The sequence below is a fragment of the Cavia porcellus genome, unplaced genomic scaffold (assembly GCF_034190915.1).
Source record: "Cavia porcellus strain 051 isolate PalLab524CR breed Dunkin Hartley unplaced genomic scaffold, mCavPor4.1 scaffold_1, whole genome shotgun sequence".
Lineage (NCBI taxonomy): Eukaryota > Metazoa > Chordata > Mammalia > Rodentia > Caviidae > Cavia > Cavia porcellus.
The window spans coordinates 193,893,780-193,915,637 of NW_026947484.1; the positions used below are offsets into that span (position 1 = coordinate 193,893,780).

Consider the following 21,858-nt stretch of genomic DNA (forward strand, 5'->3'; position numbering starts at 1 on the left):
AAATAAGTGTCTTAGAAAAATCACACAAAAGAACATTACACAAAAGAAATTACTCCAATTAAAAAATTGCTTCAGCGTGTGGCTGGATCAAGCATACAGCACCATGCTCAGCCACAGTGTTTTAATAAACATCAGTTATTTTCAATCATAGTATAGTCCAAGTCTTGTTTTAATGTAAAAATTAGGTGAAACAAAAAGGCCCCAAAACATATGGAACACAACGGTTATGACTGAAGAGAGAACTAGACAATTTAGCAATAATAATTAGGGACTTCCCAATAATTACTCACTTCTTTCTTCTTTTTTTATTTTTGAGATGGTGTCTTGCTATGTAGTTCAGGCTGGTCTCAAACTCACTGTGTAACTCAGACTGGCCTCAAACTCATAGCAATCTTCCTGCCTCTGCCTTCTGAGTGCTGGGACTACAGAAATGTACCACCATGTTCAGTTAACCACTTTCAGGAACGCATAGGACAACTACATACGTGACCAAGAAAACAGAGAACTTGATTATTTGTGTTTTGCTTTGCTTTGTTATGTTTTTTGAGACAGGGTCTTGCTATATAGTGCAGGCTGGTCTTGAACTTACTATGTAGCCCAGGCTGTCCTGGAACTCACAGCAGTCCTCCTGCCTCAGCCTTCCTAGTACTTGGATTACAGGCGATAAGAAACAGAAAACTTGAGTAATATAAACCAACCAGACCCAACAAACATCTATAGAATACTCTATAAACAACAGAAGAGCTTGTGGGTATTCTCTAGGATGGACAATCTGCTATTCCATAAAGCAGGGCTCAATATGTTTAGAAGAACTGAAATCATACAAAGTATACTTCTTAGTCACAAGGAAATAAAATTAGCAATCAACAACAGGAGGAAACTGGGGAACTTAACAGTTGTGAGGAATTTAAACAGCACACTACTGAGCAGCAATGGTCAAAAAACAAATTACAAAAGCAATCAGAAAATACTTTGAGATACACTGAATTGAAAACCTACTGAAACATAAGGGAGGAGTGAACGCAGTACAAAAAGGGAGATTTATAGCTGTAAATACCAATATTTAAGTCTTTTTAATTTTTTTTGTACTGGGAATCTAAGTGTGGAATCTAAGTGTGCACTGACAGGTAGATAAAGAAAATATACACATAGAGCCTTCTGAAATAAGGACCTCAGCTGGGCGTGGTGGTACATGCCTATAACCCCAGCACTTGGAGGTTGAGGCAGGAGGATCGCTTTGAGTTCAAGGCCAGCCTGAACTAGTGAGGCACTGTTTCTAAATCAATAAATAGGTAAGTAAAATAAAATAAGGAAATCCTGTCATCTGTAACAACATGGATGAACCTGGAAGACATTAGGTGTAATAAGTCAAGCATGCAAAGGCAAACATGTGATCCACTTACAGGTATAATTTTAAAAAGTTAAACTCAGGGTCGAGGGTTTAGCTCAGGTTTAGCTCAGTGGCATAAGTGCCTGCTTGGCAAATGCAAGGTTGTGAGTTTGATCCCCGGCACCAAAAAAAAGTTAAACTCAGAACACAGTGTAACGGCAGCTGCCAAAGACTGATGGGGAACAGGAAAAGAAATGGCAAGACGCTGGTAAAAGAGCGTGAAGTTTTAGGGATCTATGTATAGCATAGTGAGTAAAACCACGTATAGCTGTGCATGGGAGCATACGTCTACAATCCCCGGAGAGAAACACACTGTGAGCTCAGGGCAAGCCTAGGCTACACAGTGAGACCCTGCCTCAGAAACCCAAAAAATAAAATAAGTGTATATGTGCACAAAAAATCTAAAATATAAAAAAGCAGATAAAGATTAAATCAGTAATCTAAATTTCCACCATGAGAAACTAGAAAAAGAAAGGCAAAGTAAACTCAAAACAAGCAGGAGAGAAATAATAAAAATTAGCATAAGAAAAACATAAAAACAATAGAGAAAGTAAAAAACCAAAAATTTGATCTTTAAATTAACCGAATTAACACCTAGCTATAAGGGCTATAAAAAAGAGAGAAGGTTAAAATCACTAGAAGCATGAATGAAAGAAGGGATATTTACTACAGACCTTGCAGACATGTTTTAAAGGATCAAAAGGCAATGCTATGAACAAAGGTATTCCCAAGATGGAATGAAATAGATTAAATGGGCACAGTGCTAGAAAGGCAGAAACTAGAGAAACTGGCTAAAGAAGAAACAGAAGACTGAACAGATGTATAGCAAGAAACAGATTACGTTTATTAATTAAAAACCATCCGATGGTGTGTTATGCTGCGTTTGATTCCCTAGCCCTGCAGACAAAAACGGTACCACCACCACCACCACCACCACTACCACCACCACCACCAGCAACAACAGCAACAACGAAATTCCAGCGCAATGTGGAGGGGCACCCTTGTAATTCCAGCACTCTGGGAGGCTGAGGCAGAAGGATCACAAGTTCAAGCCCAACCTGGGTAATTTAGTGAGAGAGAGAGAAAGAGAAAGAGAAAGAGAGAGAAAGAGAGAGAGAGAGAGAGAGAGAGAGAGAGAGAGAGAGAGGAAGAGAGAGAAAGAGAAGAGACAGACAGAGATATTAAGAGAAGGAGAATGGGGAGACATAGTTCAAAGGAATAGGATTGATTCTAGAAATAAACTCAGGGTCAAATGAGGTTTTTTGTCTTGGGTTTTTGTTGGTTGGTTGGTTGGTTTTGTTTTGTTTTGTTTGAGGCAGAGACTTACTATACAGTTCAGGCTGGCTTTGAACTCACCCAGGCTGGCCTCAAACTCATGGTGATCCTCCTGCCTCAGACTTCCAAGTGCTGGGATTACAAATTGTGCCACCATGTCTGGCATAGGAGTAACATGTTTTGACAAGGGACCCAAAGGGATTCAGTGGAGGAAAGAATCACCTTTTCTCCTGTCCTTCCTGATCAGTGCTGGCGTAAATAAATCTGCCTCCAAATCCTGGGTGTTATTTTAGTGCTTCTGCTTGCCATTGTAATAAGAGGACTAATAAATTAAAAAGGGAAAAAATAGGAAAGCAAACTGAACAGACATTTCTCCGAGGAAAATACAAATAAAGCAATGTTCAATGAACACAAGAAAAGATGCCCAAATCGTTAAGCATGAGGACAACACAAATCAAAATCACAGTGAGATATTACTTTACACTGGCTGCCATCAAAAAGACAAGCCATCCGCAGGCTGCGGGCGAGGTGGGGGGAGAGAACAAGGATTCACCAGGAAGTGAGCCCTCCCTTGCCAACCAGTGCCATGCCTGAGCTGCTGTAGCCAGACACCAGCCCCTTCCAGCATGTGGGCTGGCAAACAAAAAGAGCCAGCCCCTCCCCACCCAAACTATCTGCTGATCTGGAGAAACACAGGCTGTGATGATAGCTACAGAGGTGAAATGCAATTTGATGCCTGTGTATTTTAATGTTTCACTAACATTGCAGGTCTAGGGCCAGTGGTCTGAGCATGGGTTCAGAGGACAGCGGTACGCACTATGGTATCTAGGGGGATCTCCTTCTGAGGGTGATAGCTATTGTTGATTCTCTATTTTGTTTTGAAGTCCTATATTGTTTCCATTGTTTTGTTGGGCTGGGTTTTGTTCTGTTTTGTTTTGTTTGATTTTGTTGTACCCAATGGCATGGGCAGCTGTTTCAAAGATAGCAAGATATATTATGGTAGCCATTTTGGATTTACTACTGTCTTGTTTTGAAGACCTTTGTTGCATTCATTGTTTTGTTTTTATTGATTCTATTCTGTTTTGTTCTGCTTTATTTTTATGATGTCTGAAGGTATCTGCAGCTATTTTGAAGACAGCAAGAGGTCTTATGGTAACTATTATTGATTTCATATTGTTTTGAAGTCCTGTATCACTTACACTGGTTTGTTTTGATTGGTTTTATTCTGTTTTATTTTCCTTGGTTTTATTCTTTAAAATGAAATTATAAAAAAAAACAGATAAAATAAAGAGAGTAACAGACATTGGTGATAATGTGGAGACACTGGAGCGTCCGTGATCTCTGCTGGGGATAGAAAAGATGCAGACACTGTAAAGTCTGTCAGTACCTCAAAAGCCTAAACATACACTTACTATATGACACTGCAACTCTACTTGTAGATTAGGTTCAAGGAAATGAAAACATGCACACACTTGCAGTGTTTATGACAGCCAAAAAGTGGAAGCAAAAATTAGGTGAACAAATGTGGTATATCCATACAGTGGAATGCGAAGTATTGATATTTTTACAGCATAAATGAACTTTGAAATATACTAAGTGAAAGAAACCCCTTATAAAAGACCACACTGTATGATCCCATTATATGAAATGCTCAGAATTTGTAGAGACAGAAATATATTGGCTGAGAGCAGTGGTGCCTGCGTCCCAGCACTCATAAAGACTGAGATTGGAAAATCACAATTCCAAATCCAGCCTGGGCAGTTTTGTGAGATCTTGTATCAAAATAAAAAAGGGGCTGGGGATACAGCTCAGGGAAAAGAAAGAAGGAAGAAAAAGAAAAGACAGCCAGACTGATGGGTAGTTGCCTAGGATTGAGAAGGTTTGGGAGAAATACAGCATGACTGCTAATGGGTATAATTTTTTTGTAGGAAGTGATGAAATGTTCTAAAACATTTTGGTCCAGGTGTGGTGGTGCACACCTGTAATCCTAGCATGTAGGAGGCTGAGGCAGGAGGATTGCTGCAAGCTCAAGTCAACCTGAACTGCACCCTGCCTCAATAAATAAATAAATAAATACAGTTATACTTTGAATATATTAAAACAAATTGTCTTATATGCTTCATTTTAAAATAGTTGTTTTGGCCGGGCATGGCGGCATACACCTGTAATCCTTGCACTCAGGAGGCTGAGGCAGGAAGATTGCCACAAGAGCAAGGGTATAGTGATTTCAAGGCCAGCATGAACTACATTGTGATGTCCTGTATCCAAAACAAAAAAATGTTTTATATGGTATACAGATATTTTTTTCCTTTTTATACTTTTTTTCCTTTTTATCTTTTTAACATTAAAAAGTAAGAGCACAAATTCTGTGATTGGTATTAAAAAAGAATCCAAAATTTTCAAGGAATGAATTTTGAGTACATGTGCTGCTAAAAGAAGCATTCAAGGAATGAATTTTATAAATAATTCTGCAATGAAAGAAAATAGTAACGGTACATAAACATTTTGTTAAGACGTTAAAATTTCAAGAGCAGAAAAATATTAACATTAAATTCTTTCCAGTGCTCACACGAGAATCAACTTGCACAGTTGCTGTAATAAAATGTGTCCTTGGTATACATGTCCTGGGCACTTTGAAAATGTTAAAATTTCTGAAGTTTGAGAGAGACAGGCAGCACAGAAAGACTTCATGATGTCTCTACTGCCGCCCCTTCACAGCCATGGCCCTGGCCACCACCGTTCCATCTTCATAGAAGAAATCTTTCCTGCCTCCGCTGTCATGGTGGTCAGAGCCATGATAAGCGTAGGGTGACCCTGTTCTCACTGTAATGTCTGTCTGCTGGATGGGGACAAAAAAATCTGATTTTATACTGTGATGGGAGTGTATCCTGGGAACCTAAGATTGGTGAAAAGTAAGATTATGTACCGAGTTGATGGTGAAAATCCTGACTGATCCACATTTGGGGAACCAAATTTCTCACCTCTAAAACATTCATCACTGGGGAAGGAAACCTTCTCTGAGTTTCCTGGGATGATGATGTCATGGTACCCTATCCTTTGTGTCTGCTGCTAGATGTGGAGGACACTGGAGCTATGCTGGACCGACACCCTCTGGGGTATGACTGCTGCCTGACCTAAAGTGAAGTTTGGTGGATCTCCCTAAAAATTTGATTCCATTAAGTAGATTGATTATGCAACAGATACTTCAGGTCTAAGTTTCACGAGCATTAGGGCTGGGGATTTAGCTCAGTCGCGTAAGTGCCTGCCTTGCAAGTTTTGAGTTCAATCCCTGGTACCAAAAGATAAAATAAAATTCACAAGTGCAAATTTCTTTGGTTTCCCATCCTTATCTTTTTTTTTTTTTTTTTATCGGTACCGAGGATCGAACTCATGACTGCCTGCTTGCAAGGTAGGTGCTTATGCCGCTGAGCTAAATCCCCAGCCCCTCCCATCCTTATCTTTTGGAATTCTCACCTTTATGACTGGCCTAGTCTAGTGGAACACCTCGAAAAGCAACTCTAGCACTTTAGTTTTAAGGTTACACGCCCGGAGAGCCCAGTCTGCATCTCAAGGTCATTCCCTGCCAAGCCAGGGAAGGTGTGATTTACCATTATAAATCAGTGAAGCTGTTGTAATAAAATGAACCGAGGCAACAATGCATATTTATTTCAACATGGATGAGAACCTTGAAAACATCTAAATGAAAGAAGCCAGACATGAAAGACCACAGAGTATATGATTCCATTTACATGAAGCTTCCAGAATAGGCAAACTTATAGATGGAAAGTAGGCAGGTAGCAGCCAAACAAGGGAGACATGGGGCAGAGTGAATGAGAGTAATTGGCAGTGAGTACAGGGATTCCTTTCAAGAGTGTTGATAATTTAGAGACAAATTGTGAATTGACTAAAAACCACTGAACAGGCTAGGCATGGTGCACTCTTGTAATCCCAGCTCTTAGGAGGCTGAGGCAAAAGGATCACCACAAGTTGAAGGCCAGTGCAGGCTGAACTACATATTGAGATCCTATCTCAAAATAAAATTTAAATTTAAAAAGACTGAATTGTGCTTTGGGAGAGGTGCTGGGGATCGAAGCCACAGCCTCCTCCTTGCTAGGCGTATGGTTTATCACTGGGCTACATCGCCTGCCATCTGTTACATATCTGGAGAGAAGATCTCTGAATTTCTCAGGCTGCCTTGAACTTGCAGGCTTCCTCAGCAGCCTCTAGCGTTGCTGGGATACAGTTGTGCACCACTGTGGCTCACCTACTGACTTGTACTCCTTAAAAAGTAAACTTTATAATATGTGAATTATACTTCAATTTTTAAAGAAGCTTTGCAGAATAAATAGAGGAACAGAATCCTAGTTCTAGCTGTAGTGTTTATTGAATGACTGATGTCACCTTTGGTTATTTCACCCTTTAACCAACATGATTTATGCACTGTTTCTGCCTGAGGCATTGTCTAACTGCTGGAAAGAATAACCGTGACCCGAATTACCTTTTCCCACTGAAGTAGTTTACCTTCTCTCTACTCCCTCCTTCCCTATCTCCAAGCCTTTGAAGTTTAATTCCTGTTAAAGATGGCATCTACTCATGAAGAACTTTGTTGGACTTTGAATAGTTTCTGCTCAAGCCAAAACTAGTTTTTTTTTTTTTTTCTTTTTTCCTTACAGGAACAAAAAACCTCTTTTCAAATATGTCTTTGTCTGGTGTTGACATGCTCATATTCCCAGCTACTCTGAAAGCTTAAGCAGAAGAATTGCAAGTCCCAGCCCAGGCTGAGGAATTTAATGAGACTTTATCTCCACATAAAATAACAGGAGCCTGGACTGAGGCTCTGTGGTAGAGCACACACCTCACATGCAGAGCTGCTGGGTTCAATCTCAAGTGCAACACGCACACACCCACTTATTAGAATTACAGTACAGGCCTGCCGTGGTGGTGCACACATATGATCCCAACACTTGGGAGGCTACAGCAGGAGGATGAGTTTCAGGCTAGCCTAGGTGACCAAGTGAGTTCTAGGCCAGCCTGAATTGCATAGTGAAACCCTGTCTGAAAAAGACAAAACAGAACTAAACAACAACAACAAAAACACAAATACAGGCCAGCATGGTGGCTCATGCCTGTGATCTCAGCACTTGCAAGGCTGAGGCAGGAGGATCACCATGGGGGTCAGCCTGGCCTACATAGTGAGACCCTGACTCAAAAAATAAACAAGCAGAAAAACAATTATGGTGTGTCTTCATCCCCTTTATTTACCAGATCTGGTACCTTGCAAATTTCTCTTTCCTAAAGTCAAAATGCTGATGAGGGGCAATATTTAAACTAATTCTGGGCTGTGGCTATGGCTCAGTGGTAAAGTGATTGCCCAGCATGCACAAGTGTTCAATCCCCAGCAATGCAAAGAAAGAAACTGAATTAGTTCAAGACATGAGGGCAGTTATGACAATACAAACACAGACACTTGTGAAAGAGGACCTTCAGAACACGTCAGAAAGTGGCAAAAATGATAGCGTAAGCCAATTTGGAGCAAGAGGGAATATTAATGGCAATGTGTCCTTTACCAAGATAACTTTTAATATTTCATAAATACATCATGAAATGGTTAAATCCAGCTAATCAACATTGCATTTCCTCACAGTTATCATTTTACCCACTCTAACCAGGCAGGCACTGTGTCACTGAGCTGTGGCCCCAGCTGACATGTGTACTTTAAAACATCATGTCGTGCACAATAAATACGTAACAGTTTTATCTGTCCCGTTCCCTAGGTCTTCTCCAGGGAAGATCCCTGTGGAGTGGAAGGGTGACCCCATCAGCAGTGTGTCTACTGGTCCTGGTCCTGTACCCCACTGTTACTCTACCCACAAAACCTGGGAAGGATTGCACTCTAGAACTCCAGATTCTGAGAGCAGAAGGTGGTGCACCTCCCCATGGAGATTCCCTCTAGGGGGCTGGGATGAGGGTCTCTCCCCATTTCAGACCAGTCCTGACCAGCGCATCACCTGCATGGAACTCTCAGCATGGAACTTCCTGGGCAGGGGCAACCCTGCTGAGGTGCTTGGGTCTGAGCCATCCCAAAATACAGCATCATAGACTGCTGTTCTGCTGTTTGAGAGGGGTGTTGGGTGAGCACTTCAAAGTGCCCTGGGGTCTCTTGTTTAGGCCGAACAGCCCAGCTGGCCAAAAGCAAAGTGATGATGGCAAACCCAACTCACCTGCCACATCCCGGTCCCATTCCCACCCTGTCCTGCCCTCACTCACCTGCTGTAACAGGCCCCAGTCCCACCCTGCTTCGAAGAGTAGTTTATGGGGAACCCACTCACTGACGTGCCTAGGCTCTGCTGGACCTCTGTGACACCCAGAGGAAGGACTCCACAGCTGTGTAATGTGGTCTTTTCTCTGGCACCTCATCACCTAGGACACTATATACAGACAACTGCCAAGACCATGCCTCTGATAAGCCTCAGTTCCCCAGCACTAAGAGTGAGCAGCCAAACTAGGTCACTTTCTAGCCCTTCCCACTTTGATGTGTGAGGCTCGGCGCTGAGACCTCAGCCTCCTGTGCTGAGGCACAGGGCTGGCCAAGCCTTGTTAGGAAGCAGCTTGTCTGTGGTTTGGCATCACTGCCCAGCAGGCATTTATTAAATCAGTGGGACATGGTCCCTGCTGGCCTGGAAGAGAACATTAAGCTCCAAAAACTTCCTGCATCAGGCCTCCTTTGGAGAGTGCTACTCAGAGGGGCAAGGAACAAAGCCATTTAGGTCCTTGGCAGAGCTCCAAGATCCTGTTAGCTAGTACTTTTGCCCTGTCTGCACAGAGAGCCAGTGACTGGAAACATCTGGAACCTTGCTTAAAACCTGGGTGACTTCTCTCTCCTTCTTTTGGGAGCGGCTGTTTTTGAATCTAGTAATCCATGTTGACCTTTGCCAACGGCCCTTCCCTTCCAATCTTCTGCACCTCATTGGGTAACAACCTCCTAATAAAATCCAGATGTGCCCAGCTGGTAACAGCTTCTGGAAAGGTTGTGTGATCTAACACCTGCCCCTGCATTCACTGAACCCTAGTAGCAAGGGAAAAGAAGGCCAAGACCCAAATCTTGCAGCACAGTTATGGGGAAAGGGAGGAGTAGATGGAAGCGGGAAGAGAGAAACAGCAATGTTGAGGCTCTGCTGAAGTGGAGAAAGGTAGGCACAGGTGAGGAATGCACAGCTGTAGTGATATGGCTGCTGGATGGCCCAGCAGAGCCTCAGGAGCCTGCTGTGCTTTGTTCCCGGTGACCTTAGTCCTGCTGCAAGGCTTAGCACTCTGGGAGGCAGTCCCAAGCTGAGGGCAGTGGGCCAGAGCTGTCTATTTTCTCATTTGGAGAACCACCCAAAGTTCCTTGGGTCTCTAATTACTTAAGGACATATTTACAGAGCCCCAACAAGAGATGTGTCTGGTGCTTGGAGAGATAGGTCATTGAACAAGCAAACTCAGTATCTGTGCTCCTCTGGCTAGTTTAGAAATCCTATCATAGATCAGACGTGGCCTACTCCAAACAGGGTGGAGTGCTTGGCGCTCAGAGGCAGATTTCCCTAGTGGTGCTGGGCCTCTCCCATTCGAACTCCCTTCCCCTTAGTTTTTTAGGGGTGTGGTTCCTGGATACAGGGTTCTTCCTATCTAGAGATTAAAGGTAGAGCTTTTGCCACCAATGGCAAGAGTCTAAGAAATTCTAGACATGGTGAGACATGTCTAGAATCCCAGAACTCTGGGAAGCAGAGGCAGGTGGATTGGAAGTTAGAGCCCAAACTGGGCCACTCAGTGAAACCCTGTCTCAAAATTTTCAAAAAGGGATGAGGGCTTATTTTAAAGCAAAAATGGTCTAAGCTCAATCCCCACTACTCTTTCCACCTCCCTGCCCCAAAACAGTGTAGGAAATAAACACAGATTGGAAAGACAAGCGAGCAGCTGGAGGTTTATTTAAACAGTAGAAGAACGCACTTCCTGGGCATGGCCTTCTTACAATAAATTCTACTCCTCCTGTCTTTTCACTCAGTTCAAATTCTTGTTTGCTCTTATCTGAGAGCTCTAAACTGATTCCACTAACTCATCCCCTCTTGGTGATTACAAACCAGATAGGCACACCTTTTGATTAGGCTGAGGGTAGGTTAATCTCCGAAGTCCCCCGAGGAAGCTATAGAAGAAAATGCCTGCTCAGGACACTGTGGAGCGGAGAAACTGGTGTCCTTCTTGGAATGCTGCCTTCATCTCCTTGAACTGAGCCAGCTGGCAGGCCTCATCCAGCCCCAGCCAGCGGTAGGCTTGGTGCTCGGGGGAGAGACGGACTTCCACATTGTAGTCCTTCACTTCTGCCAGCCAATAAATGACTGTTTTGGGCTTTCCTCTGGCCACATAATTGAGCTCCTTTCTGAACCCCTCAATGATGGTCAGCTGGCTTGCTTTTATGCCCGCTTCCTCCTGAGTCTCCCTCAGGGCTGTTTCTAAGTCATTCTCTCCCGGGTTCACGTGGCCTGGTTAGGAGAAAGGAAAAAGAAAAGGAAAAGAAGTAAATGGGCAGCAGTTTCTGGTGCTGGATTTTTTCAGGCTACATGATTTAATGATAGGTACTTTGGTGATTTTCCTAGGTGGTTTGGCTTAAGGGAAGTTTGGTGATTGGCAATACCCTAACATGCCTGGGAAGGGGTGCAAGACGGGTAGTGTCTGGCTCTTGGGGTCTGAGCAATCCCCACTCCACTTTCTTTGTAGAGTAAAACAGACCATGTGTTTAGCAAGTCAGGCTAGAGTACTGCTTTTCCACAGAAAGGCCTCCTCAGTCCCCTGCCTCCTTACTCACTGGTGCTCTGTTTCTGCTGTGCGCTGAGGGACCACTTCCTCAAGGAGACCATAGCGCGAGTGCTCCAAAGAGGGGCAGTTCCTTCTTGGCAGGGAAGGGGCTGGCTGAACAAGGAGTCCTGAAGTCCCTGAAGTCCAGGGTCCAACACACAGGCTCAGAATTCTGTGCTGCTACACCAGCAGGTGTTTCCATGTAACCATCAAGGCTTTTTCCAAATTGTTTTCATCTTTCTAACTGAGCAAGGCCAGATTTCAGGTTCGTAGGGAAAATCCTGGTGGGAACTTAGACTAAGGACAAGTTGAGAGCCAGTTCTAAGACAATTTAGCAGCCAGCGGCTGCCAAGAAACTGTTGTAGGAGAACTTGAGGCTCTGCAGACTGGAGCAGTCCTCAGCTTCACTTCTTGGCCTTTCTTGTAAAGACTCATCATGTCCAAAGGGGCCCATAAGCTCTGGGAAGGAAAGGTTTCTCTGTCAACTCACGGCTCAGGCAAGGTACTGGGGGCCTCCTGGTTTGGGAGCTCATGTAGAACAAGAACCTTGAGGTTTTCCCTTCTTTGTTTGGAGATGGAGCTGTATCCTACCAGCTCTTTTTCCCAGGGCTCACAAAGCAGTAACCTAAAGCATGCAGAAAACCAGGAGCTTGCCACTTAGAGAGCCATTCTGCTGGCCGTCATGGTGCACACCTGTAATCCCAGAACTCACTACTGAGGCAGGAGGATTGCTGCACGTTTGAGGCCAGTCTGGAGTACATAGTGAGTTTAAGGCCACCCTAAACTACCCTGTCTGAACCTGTTTCTAAGTACACCCCTCCCAGGAATATCTGGTTAGTTTTCTGCCCATCAGCGCTAATAGGGTAACTCCTCCCTAAGCTCAAGCAGAAAGTGATTAGAGGTCCTTTTACATCTTTCAGTGAGAGGAACCACGCAGTGTGACTTGGGCAATCAGGAGATAAGTGCGAATATTCCTATTCATAGTATTTATGACACTTGTCTCTTCTCCACCTTTTTTTCCTTGTATCTCAAATGTGCAAAAATTTGTTTTCTGTTACCATTTCCTTATTTTCTTCCAACTCTACATCCTGGTCCACCTCTCTCCATCCCAGTGCTCCTTTCATCTGGGGGCTGTTTACTCTGGGCTCCTCATCCCAGCAGGTGCCAGAGTCACTATTTGTCCTTACCTGATGGAATAATCCCATGGTGTCAGGCAAGAATGGCCCATTTCTCCCTAAATGGCCGCACTTCTCCATCAGGACCATTAGATAGAATCCATCTTACTCTTTTTGGGGGCAGGCAATTTTGAGACAGGGTCTCACTATGTAGTTCAGCTGGCAGCCCAGGCAGGAGTTAAAATTGTCACAATCCTCCTGCCTCAGCCTCCCTCCATCCTTCTAACCCCAAATACAATTATGTTTAGAAATACTCCAGAACTCATATTCTCTGTTTAGTTCAAAAGAGAAACCTAGTGACAGCAGATGCTGAACAAGGCATCAAAGGAACTTGAGCAAATGAAATCAGAGTAGAAATCAGAAGAAAACTTGGAATTTTCTAATCAAATTGTTCTTTAACAGAGAGAAAATGGAAAGCCCACAGAGGGGACACATAGTTTGGTCATGACTGGATCCCATCCTCCCCAATTCCTCGTCATGTGACTTCTCTCCTCTGCTGTCATTCACTACAGAGGCTGGAGCTATAGTAAATGATACTCAAGAAAACACCAGTTGCCGCTTCTGCCTTGGGATTCAGTCACAGAATTCTATTTCCAGCTCTGGCTGGTTTGCAGACCTTGTATTTAGAAAGGATCGAGGGTTTTTTGCCTACCCCACCTTCTCCTACTGCACAGTCACTGGGAACAAGTGTTTTAGGGGGTCCAGTAGGGTGGATTTCGTTTTGTTTTGAAACAGGGCCTTGCTATGTAGTTCAGACTGGTCTTAAACTCACTATGTTGCCTAGGCTGGCCTCAAACTCAAGAGTGATCCTCCCACCTTAGCCTCCCAAGTGCTAGGATTTCAAGCACACACCACCACGCCCAGTCCAGGGTGAATTTCTGAGCAACGCTTGCATTTCCCCAAGACCCACCCCTCTGGTCTCAAACCTTTGGGAGGGGTCCAGTGATGAATGCCATCTGATGCCTGTAGCAGAAGAAACTCAATTGTACTGTTGTCCATCTTGGGAATACAGTGTCTTCGAAAGACGATCAAACCACATGCTCGCAGAGCCATAGATTACCTAAGAACTTAACATAGAAGTGACATCTCATGAAACAAGAATATCTACCTGGGTGCTGGCGAGTAGCACACACCAGCTAACAGTGACCTCATAACCCACAGAAAGGGGCAGCATGCCAAGGGCCAGCAGAGGAAATCCAGGAATGAGATGAGACCTTTGTGTGTGACTGCAGGACCTCGGCAACCACACTCACTCAGTGTGGTCTCTACCTCAGTCCTCTTGGTCTCCTGTAAAACACAATGTGTGGGTGCATAAAACGAGATCCTTGGAAGTAAACCTACAACCTACATTCTGGGCCTGAAACCCAGACTCAAGAGTGGGGTTTGTGATGGCTCAGCGGGGTTTCCTAAAACAGGCAGCTTAGCACCTTACTGTAGTGTACTCTGCTGAGATTGTCTTTTATCCATGTTTTGCTTTTGTTTTCCATTGCTACCCTTGTTGTTTTGATACTGTCTACTAAGCCCAAGGCATTAGCACATGGGAGGCAAACAGTCTATCACAGTGCTACATCCTGGGCGTGCTTTGGGTTTTTGAGACAGGATCTCATTATACAGCCCAGGCTGGCCTTGAATTCATGATCCTCCTGCCTCAGTCTCCTGATTGCTGGGATGACAAATGTGTACCACATGGCCCAGCTGTCTGGGCTTTTTAACATGCTAGATATTCACATGGTTGAAATCTAAAGTTCAGACAGGCCAAAGGAAAAAAATCTCTTTCCCACCCCAGCAGAGGCAGACTACCATAGTGGTCCACATCATGAACCTGACCTTTATTTGCATGAACCACCCTTCCTCATCTGTGAGGTGGGATGATACTGGGCTACCTGGAATGTTGCTGTGAAGACTACTGGATTTAATTTTTGTAAAGAGATCTGAATAATGCAATCAATGTATATTTTTTTCTTTTTTCTTTTCTGGGGGCAGTACTGAGCTACAGAACTCCAGGGCTTCTTGCTAGGCAAGTGCTCCACCAATGAGTCACACTGCCAGCCCTTTTTAAATTATTTGTTGAGTTTCTCACTAAATTGCCCAGGCTGGCCTCAAAGTTGCAATCCTCCTGTAGCTGCCTCCACGTAACTAGGATTACAGATGTTCACAACTGGCATTTCTACACGTGCAGAAAAATATCTCATTAATAGTGATCTCTGTAAGATGACATTACTGGGAAAGTTTTATCTTCTATTCCATATATTTCTGTATTATTTGGAATTTCACAAGGAATATTAACTACAGCCTGAACTCACTATGGATAATGAGACTCTGTCTAGAAAAATATTTTCCATTTCAAAAAAAAGGTAAATGACAACATCAAGAAAGAAAGACAAATACAGGAGGAAAGTAAGAATGTCTACAGAAATAGAAACAAAATTTCTATAAAAAATGTCTTATCCACAGGGACACGAGTAATCAAAGTAACAAAAAATGTGGACGACCTTTTACTTATGGCCCTGCTACAGAAACATTCACGTCATTCATTCAGTGAATACTGAGCACCTACTACACCTTAGTATCCAGGGAGACCACTTCCAGGACCCCATGAGGATACCAAAATCCACAGTTTTTCAATCTCATAACCTAGTATTCGCATATAACCTACACACCCTCCTGCCCTCCTGCATACTTTAGGTCATCTCCAGATTACTTACAATCCCTAGTATAATCTAAATGCTGTTAAAATTGTATTCTTTAGGCCATAATGATAAGAAATAGTCTGTCCATGTGCAGTACTGATGCAATTTTTTTTAGTATTTTCCAGTGTGGTTGGTTGTATCTGTGATGTTGAACCCTGTGCTATGCCTTTGCCTTCAGGAAGCTAATAATTTTGTGGGAGAGGTAGACTAATCAAACACATTTAAACATAATTGTCATAAGGTACATGCTACCAAGGAAAACGTGACAAGGAGCCAGACTTTATTTGAGGGATAATGCAAGGCTTCCTGAAAGAAGGGATATTTGAGCAGAGGAGCAAAGATGAGTCAAGGGTAATACGGTAAAGGGAAACAGGAGACAGTGCAGTTTAAGTAGAGAGCAGAGCACAGGCACAGGTCCCAAGGACGGCAAAACAAAAGCAAGCCAGGTATCTTAAACACAGTGAAGGCTGGGAGAGCAGCACAGGCAGCACAAGCCCAGTGTCACATGAGCAGGACAGGAGGAGCCAGCTCAGCGATAGCAAGATAGCAGAGCTCCTGCAGAGAAGGTTGCTGGCCCTCCAAGGCACTTTGTTGGTGCTCGGCAAAAACAAGACCTAGGCTGTCAAAGGCATAAAAATCAGCCCCAAACTGAAATGGGTTCAAGGGCAATTCTCAGGATGAGAATACTGTGAACGGTAATGTTACTTTAGGAAAGGGTTTCTCATTAGAAAACCAAACATCCAACACCAAGACCTTTCCAAACTTTTTTTTTCCTCACCCCAAGGGCTTGACCTCATGCTTGCAAGGCAAGTTATCCTACCATCATGCTAAATCCCCAGTCCCATGTCATTTCCTAAACCTGAAAAAACTGTTTTTCTTTATAAAGACAGATCTCACTGCAGAGAGACCATGTAGCCATGTAGACTGGCCTTGAACTTGTGGGGCTCAACCTACCTCAGTCTCCTCAGTGCTAGGATTATAGGCGTGCACTACCAAGCCCAGCAAAATGTATTTTTAAGGACTGAAAATGCACTCAAATGGGAGTTTTGAAATGATCCAAGCCTTAGAAAGCTTTCAGTGATAACTAACAGCCCATGCGGCACCTGTACCACAGGTTTGCCACCGCTGGTCTCTCAGACGCTGTCGGTGGCTGAGTGAGCTTGTATCTCCCCTGTAGGAAGGTAGTTTAATAATAATTATGAAAACAAAATGCACATTCTTTTAGACCTAGCAATTCCATTTCTAGGGATTCTCATACAGAAATATCTAAGATATATAGATAAGGATGTTTGTTATAACCTGTTTGCATTATACGAAAAGAAAGCAGAAACAAATATGTGTCTATAAGCCAGGCATGGTGGCACACACCTATAATCCCAGCACTTGGGAGGCTGAGGCAAGAGGATCCTTTTGAGTTTGAGAACAGCCTGGGCTACAAAGTGAGCTCAAGGCCAGCCTGAAATGATAGTGAGATTCTGTCTCAAAGAGACAAAAAAAAAAAAAAAAAAAAAAAATTATTGTAGTACATCTATGATAAAATATTGTAAAGTCATTAAAAATGGAGAACTAAATGTGCTGCTTGTAAGAAAAGATATTCAGACATTTTAAGTGAAAAAAAGCATAGTTCAGAATAGTATATATAATAAGGTAAAATTCATAGGTAAAGTAGTGATAGGCTTTTATTAAATACTATGCTCTATTTTCCTGGATGCTTTACTTATACTGAAAACATTTCCAGTTCTGGAAGCCAAAAGGAAGCACGAAGCACTATCACCACAGAACTGGAGAACAAAGCTTTGATTTCCTGGCTCACAGTTCAGACAGAAACAGCCCACTGGTCTGTATCTTCCTCTAAAGATGTCCAGAGAACACTAGAAATGACAGATGTAACACGCCTTGCTCTTGCCTCAGGTAGAGCCAAACAAAACAAATGCTGGAGCCCCAGGATAAGTTTAGGGTTCCAAGATTAGAGGACACAGTGTCCTGCTTAAGAAAGGAAGCTCCAGAGTGTCCCTCTAGGCCACTGCTACCACCATACAGCTGGGGAAGGAAACACGCCCGCAAGAGATAAAAACGTTAGGCCTTAGGTAGCCATTTGGAGCTACGGGAGAGCGGACACCATGACAGTATTTTGCTATGTGGCAAGGGGTGAGGGGAGAACTGTAGGGTGGTGACAGGGTACAGTCTAGTGAGAATGTATTTCAGTGTGGTCACTGGGAATGACTGCATCTAAGAACTAGATCAGTGAAAAGTTAATCTCAATGGAATCAGAAGAGCCAGGATCAGAAATTCATGGTCCATCTGTGACATGGACAATGGAAAGCTTAATGCTACCAGAAAAGTGGGACTCCTTACTCCCTTTCAATTGCTTAGCTTTTTGTTTTTCAATTGCTTAGCTTACGCCAGCTGTTTGTTAAAATTTCCTCCTTCCCCATACACACTATACAAGCACCCTTCTAGTCCTCTCAGATGCTGTCTTCCCTGTGCAGCTCTCTGGTTTCTAAACACTTCACAGATTTCTACTACAGGGCTTAAGCACAGAGGCAGAACGCTGTCAGTGGCCAACCAGTACCAAAGCCTATGCATCACCACCACGCCTTACAGCCAGCTCCGTCCTTCAGTGCTTACTTCAGCTTTCTTACCTTACACAAAATTTTCTTGTGGTCAGTGCTGACCTGGAACAGGAGAGGAAGGGAATCCTAAGAAATATACTTCCAGTTTAGCTCAAGGGACACAGTACGAAGCCATCGTAAGCACGAGTACCTGCACAATAATTCTCTCTTGGTATCTAGCGGAGAAGAGCCAGAATATGAGCTCTGTTTCCTTGGGACCCAGTACAGCAGCTCTCAACAGATGTTCATTGAATCAACAGACCGCTCTTCCCACCTCCCACTCAAACAAATGTTTGAGTACGTTCTGGGACCCTGGGAAACAGCTCAGTGTTTTCCTGAAGAGTTCCATTTACATAAAAGTCAATGGAGCTATTGTTGGGGGTTTTCTGAAGACCAGGGAGTTGAAACTGTCTGGAGGTTTGAGAGCAGCCAATTTTGACACAGATTCCAAGTGGATGCAAACCTCAGGGGGTTAAAGAACACAGCATCCAATATGCAAATATGCCTGCAGCCAGGATTGTGGAGGTGAGAACTCTAGGCTGACAGCAGGCAATTCGCACTTCAGAAAAGTGGCAGAGTGCCTGAGGTGGTTAGAAAAAACCAGAACAAAAAACCCTTCAATGTCATCAGAAGGTTCCAGAAGCTAAGAAAAAGTGCTCTTGGCTTTCTCTATAGATAGAATTCCCTTATGGCCTAGGAGGTTTGGGACTTTAGTGCCAAAAAAGAATTTATAGATAAATTGCTATGCTGATGTGTTCCAACGTCTTCATCAAATTAATCAGAGTGCTACTGCAAGCATTGTTCATCCCCCAAAGCCTCTGTAAATACACATTTACTTACTTACCTATGCAGTACCAGGCATTGAACCCAGGGCCGTAAGCACAGGAAGCAAGCGCTCCACTTACCACTGAGCCACACCTGCAGCCTCAAAAATACACTTTCAGATAAGGAAAGGGCTCCCCAAATCCTCCTCCTGATTTGCCCCTCATAGTTTAAATCTCTGTATGCATAAACAATGTTTCCTGCCACCATGTTATGAACAGAATGTGAATGTGGCATCAGCTCCACTGTTCGAGGGCTTTAAACTATTGTATCTTATGCTCAAGACAACTCTTCAAGACAAGATTATTATCACCAGGAATCTATAAGGAAATTGATCTATTAAGAAAAGTTAAAATACTTGCCCAAGGCAATTATTTGAAGCCAATTGTGTCTATTTCCAAAGTCATATTTTTTTTTCCTTTACCAGCTTTGCTAGCCATGAAAGAATAGGGCTTGGGGTACAAATGGGCCTGAAAGAGGACACACGAAGAATTTGTAAAATCATTTTGTTTCAAAACTTCTAGCCTATCATCATCTGGAGATTAGATGTGTAGCTGATAACCTTTTCCCTAACAGGTTTTGGGGAGGAGGGAACAGTATATTAAGATCTTGGTGCCTTGGACACCAGAGGAGACTAGAGTGGACAATACAGACTAAGGACACCAAAAGTGCCTGTCTGATAAAGGTTTCCATGCTTCTACTGCTCTTCTCTGGGAAGTAGGAGCTTAAAACCACATTTTCAAAGCCATAACCAATAGCCCAGGGATTCAAAAGCACCAAGATACTGAGCACAGTGTTATTTTTTCTCATTTTTTGGTGGTACCAGGAATCAAACTCATGACCTCACGCTTGCCAGGCTGGCGCTTATGCCACAAAGCTAAATCCCTGGCCCTCTTTTTTTTCTTCTTTTCTTTTTTATCGGTACCGGGGATCGAACTCACGACCACACGCTTGCAAGGCAGATGCTTATGCCACTGAGCTAAATCCCCAGCCCCTTCTTTTTTTTTCTTTGAGACACAGTCTCGCTATGTAGTTCAGCTGTCCTTGAACTCACTATGTAGTTCAGGCTGGCCTTGAACTTAACGGCAATCTTCCTGCCTCAGCCTTTCAAGTGCTGGGATTATAGGGATGCACCAGTCTTGATACTAGCCTTGGACAAGCACACAGACACCTAACATAAGAATGTGGTGTCCAGAAAATTTGCTCAGTGCCTTCGGTGCGAGGAGAAAGATCCCCTCTGCCTGCTCACAGGCAGAGTGATTGCTCAGCTCTCCCTCGCTTCCCACCTCACAATCACCCTGTTAGCCAGTTTCCTTCTCCCCTTTTGGAATCAGCAGCAATGAGGCACACATCCACGAATAAAGTTCTATCTTGTAATAACAACAACAAAGAGAAGGAAAAAATAACAATGAAAAAGAAAAAAAGACCCTTACTACGTGAATAAAGGAAACTGTCTCTCAAGTGCCCCATCCTTAAGTATGTGCCAATTTCATCTCACAGACCAAGCTGCTGAGTCATTTTGCAATCTTTGCTGCTTGACTGAAGAAGGAAACAGGAATGTCACTTGTAATGGCATATTGGATTCTAGGATGAGGCCAAAGTCAGACAAGGTTGGACAAAAATTGTTCTCAGGGAAGATTTGTTAAGCAGCATATTACTGCCATCTGCTGTTCAATTCTGGGAAGCAAATTTGGAGAATTCTAATACTAGAACCCAAATGTACCAGTAACCCTTCACTCATTAAACGTCTTTCAAGATACCCCTATGCAACAGATAGTGTGACAGGACTGAAGGGAGATATGAAGTTAAATTCTGCAAAACTTTGACTTTCTAGGGGTTCACAGCTTAATGACAGGAGAAGACATTCAGACAGGTAAAGTTACTGTGCGGTTTGTGCATCAGCAGGATACCTGTAAGATGAAATGGTAGTGAGGAAACATCTTGGGTCAAAAGGGTTCCTCAGAAGGACCTTAAAGAATGGCTAGGAGTTTGGCAGGCACAATAAAAATGGAAACAATAGGCACTCTAGGTACAGGGCAGAGTATGTGAAAAGTCCCTCAAGACATTCTACTGGTACAGTTTATAGTCTGTAGGCAACAAGGCCTTTGATTTAGGTTGGGCTGTAATTTGGTAAAGATGACTTTTTTGAGAGGGCACAAGTCCTGGGGCTCAAACTCAGAGCTTTTGCACTGAGCTACAGTCCCAGCATTTTTTTTGGTGGGAAGGGGGCATGTCTTGGTATGTAGTTCAGAATTCCTTGAACTCACTATGTAGCCCAGGCTGGCCTCAACTTCACAGTGATCCTCCTGCCTCAGTCTCCTGAATGCTGAGATTACAGGCATGCACCACCACACCCAGTGTCAGCTGACTGTCACTTTTATGTATGATTTCACTAAGTCACTAAATTGCCCAGGTTAGGCTTGAACTTCAATCTTCCTGCATCAGACGCCCAGAAATCTGGGATTATAGGCATGCATCACATCTAGTTTTGAAGCGATTAGAAAATACAAAATCTCTTTTGGAAAGCAGCATCTCTTTTGGAGGTTTAACAGGTAAGAAAGAAAAACCCGGGTCCAGGGAAGAGAAGGTATAGCTTCCGAACCGCTAAGTCTCAACTCGGACCTCGCCAGTCACTGTAATTCTAATGACCCCCTTACCCCGCTCACCACCATCTGACCACTGAAACCCCGACCACATCCCATCCCGGTCAGCCGGTGCAGACGGGAACTAGGGTTTGCGAGAGATTAGGCCTGGCCGATTCACGCCTCAAGTTATCCTGGAAAACGGTATGTCGACCTTTGACTCTGCAGCGAAGGGTGGTTAGTCAGTAGCAAACTCCCACTACTCTAAACCTCAGCTTTTCCACGAAAAATGAAACCCAGGTTGGCTCAGAGTACTCACCGGAAGCCGATGGAGGCAGAGGTGGGCCTTGAACGGAGACCGGCAGTACACTGACCAATTAGAAGAGCTCAGCTGCGCTTCGGGCGACAAACAGAATGGGGCAGCAGGAGTTTTTTTCCCGCCTCTAGAGTGCCTTTGGCTCGCTGAGAATATCGCGATACCTT

At 43.6% G+C, this 21,858-nt stretch overlaps 1 protein-coding gene across 3 annotated transcripts; it reads right to left on the minus strand.

Moving 5' to 3' along the window:
* Nucleotides 1-10,598: 10,598 nt before the first annotated feature.
* Nudt2 (nudix hydrolase 2) lies at nt 10,599-21,845 on the minus strand. 3 transcript variants are annotated; one of them, XM_005004059.4, is made up of 3 exons: nt 21,695-21,845; nt 13,596-13,736; nt 10,599-11,181 (listed from the first exon to the last, which is right to left on the minus strand). In XM_005004059.4, the coding sequence occupies exons 2-3, from the start codon at nt 13,720-13,722 to the stop codon at nt 10,865-10,867; spliced, it is 444 nt and encodes a 147-aa protein (XP_005004116.1). In that variant the 5' UTR covers nt 13,723-13,736; nt 21,695-21,845; the 3' UTR covers nt 10,599-10,864. The 3 variants fall into 3 exon arrangements, with proteins under 3 accessions (XP_005004116.1, XP_013009080.1, XP_023421263.1); XM_013153626.2 differs by lacking the exon at nt 21,695-21,845 and adding an exon at nt 18,816-18,895; XM_023565495.2 differs by lacking the exon at nt 21,695-21,845 and adding an exon at nt 18,002-18,025.
* Nucleotides 21,846-21,858: the final 13 nt, after the last annotated feature.

Bases quoted from the DNA above. Each gene is read 5' to 3' on its own strand.
- Nudt2 (XM_005004059.4), bottom strand. From the start codon at position 13,722: ATGGCTCTGCGAGCATGTGGTTTGATCGTCTTTCGAAGACACTGTATT. The intron at 11,182-13,595 runs GTTTGAGACCAG...TCTCCTAACCAG, and splicing joins TCACTGGACCCCTCCCAAAG to GCCACGTGAACCCGGGAGAG.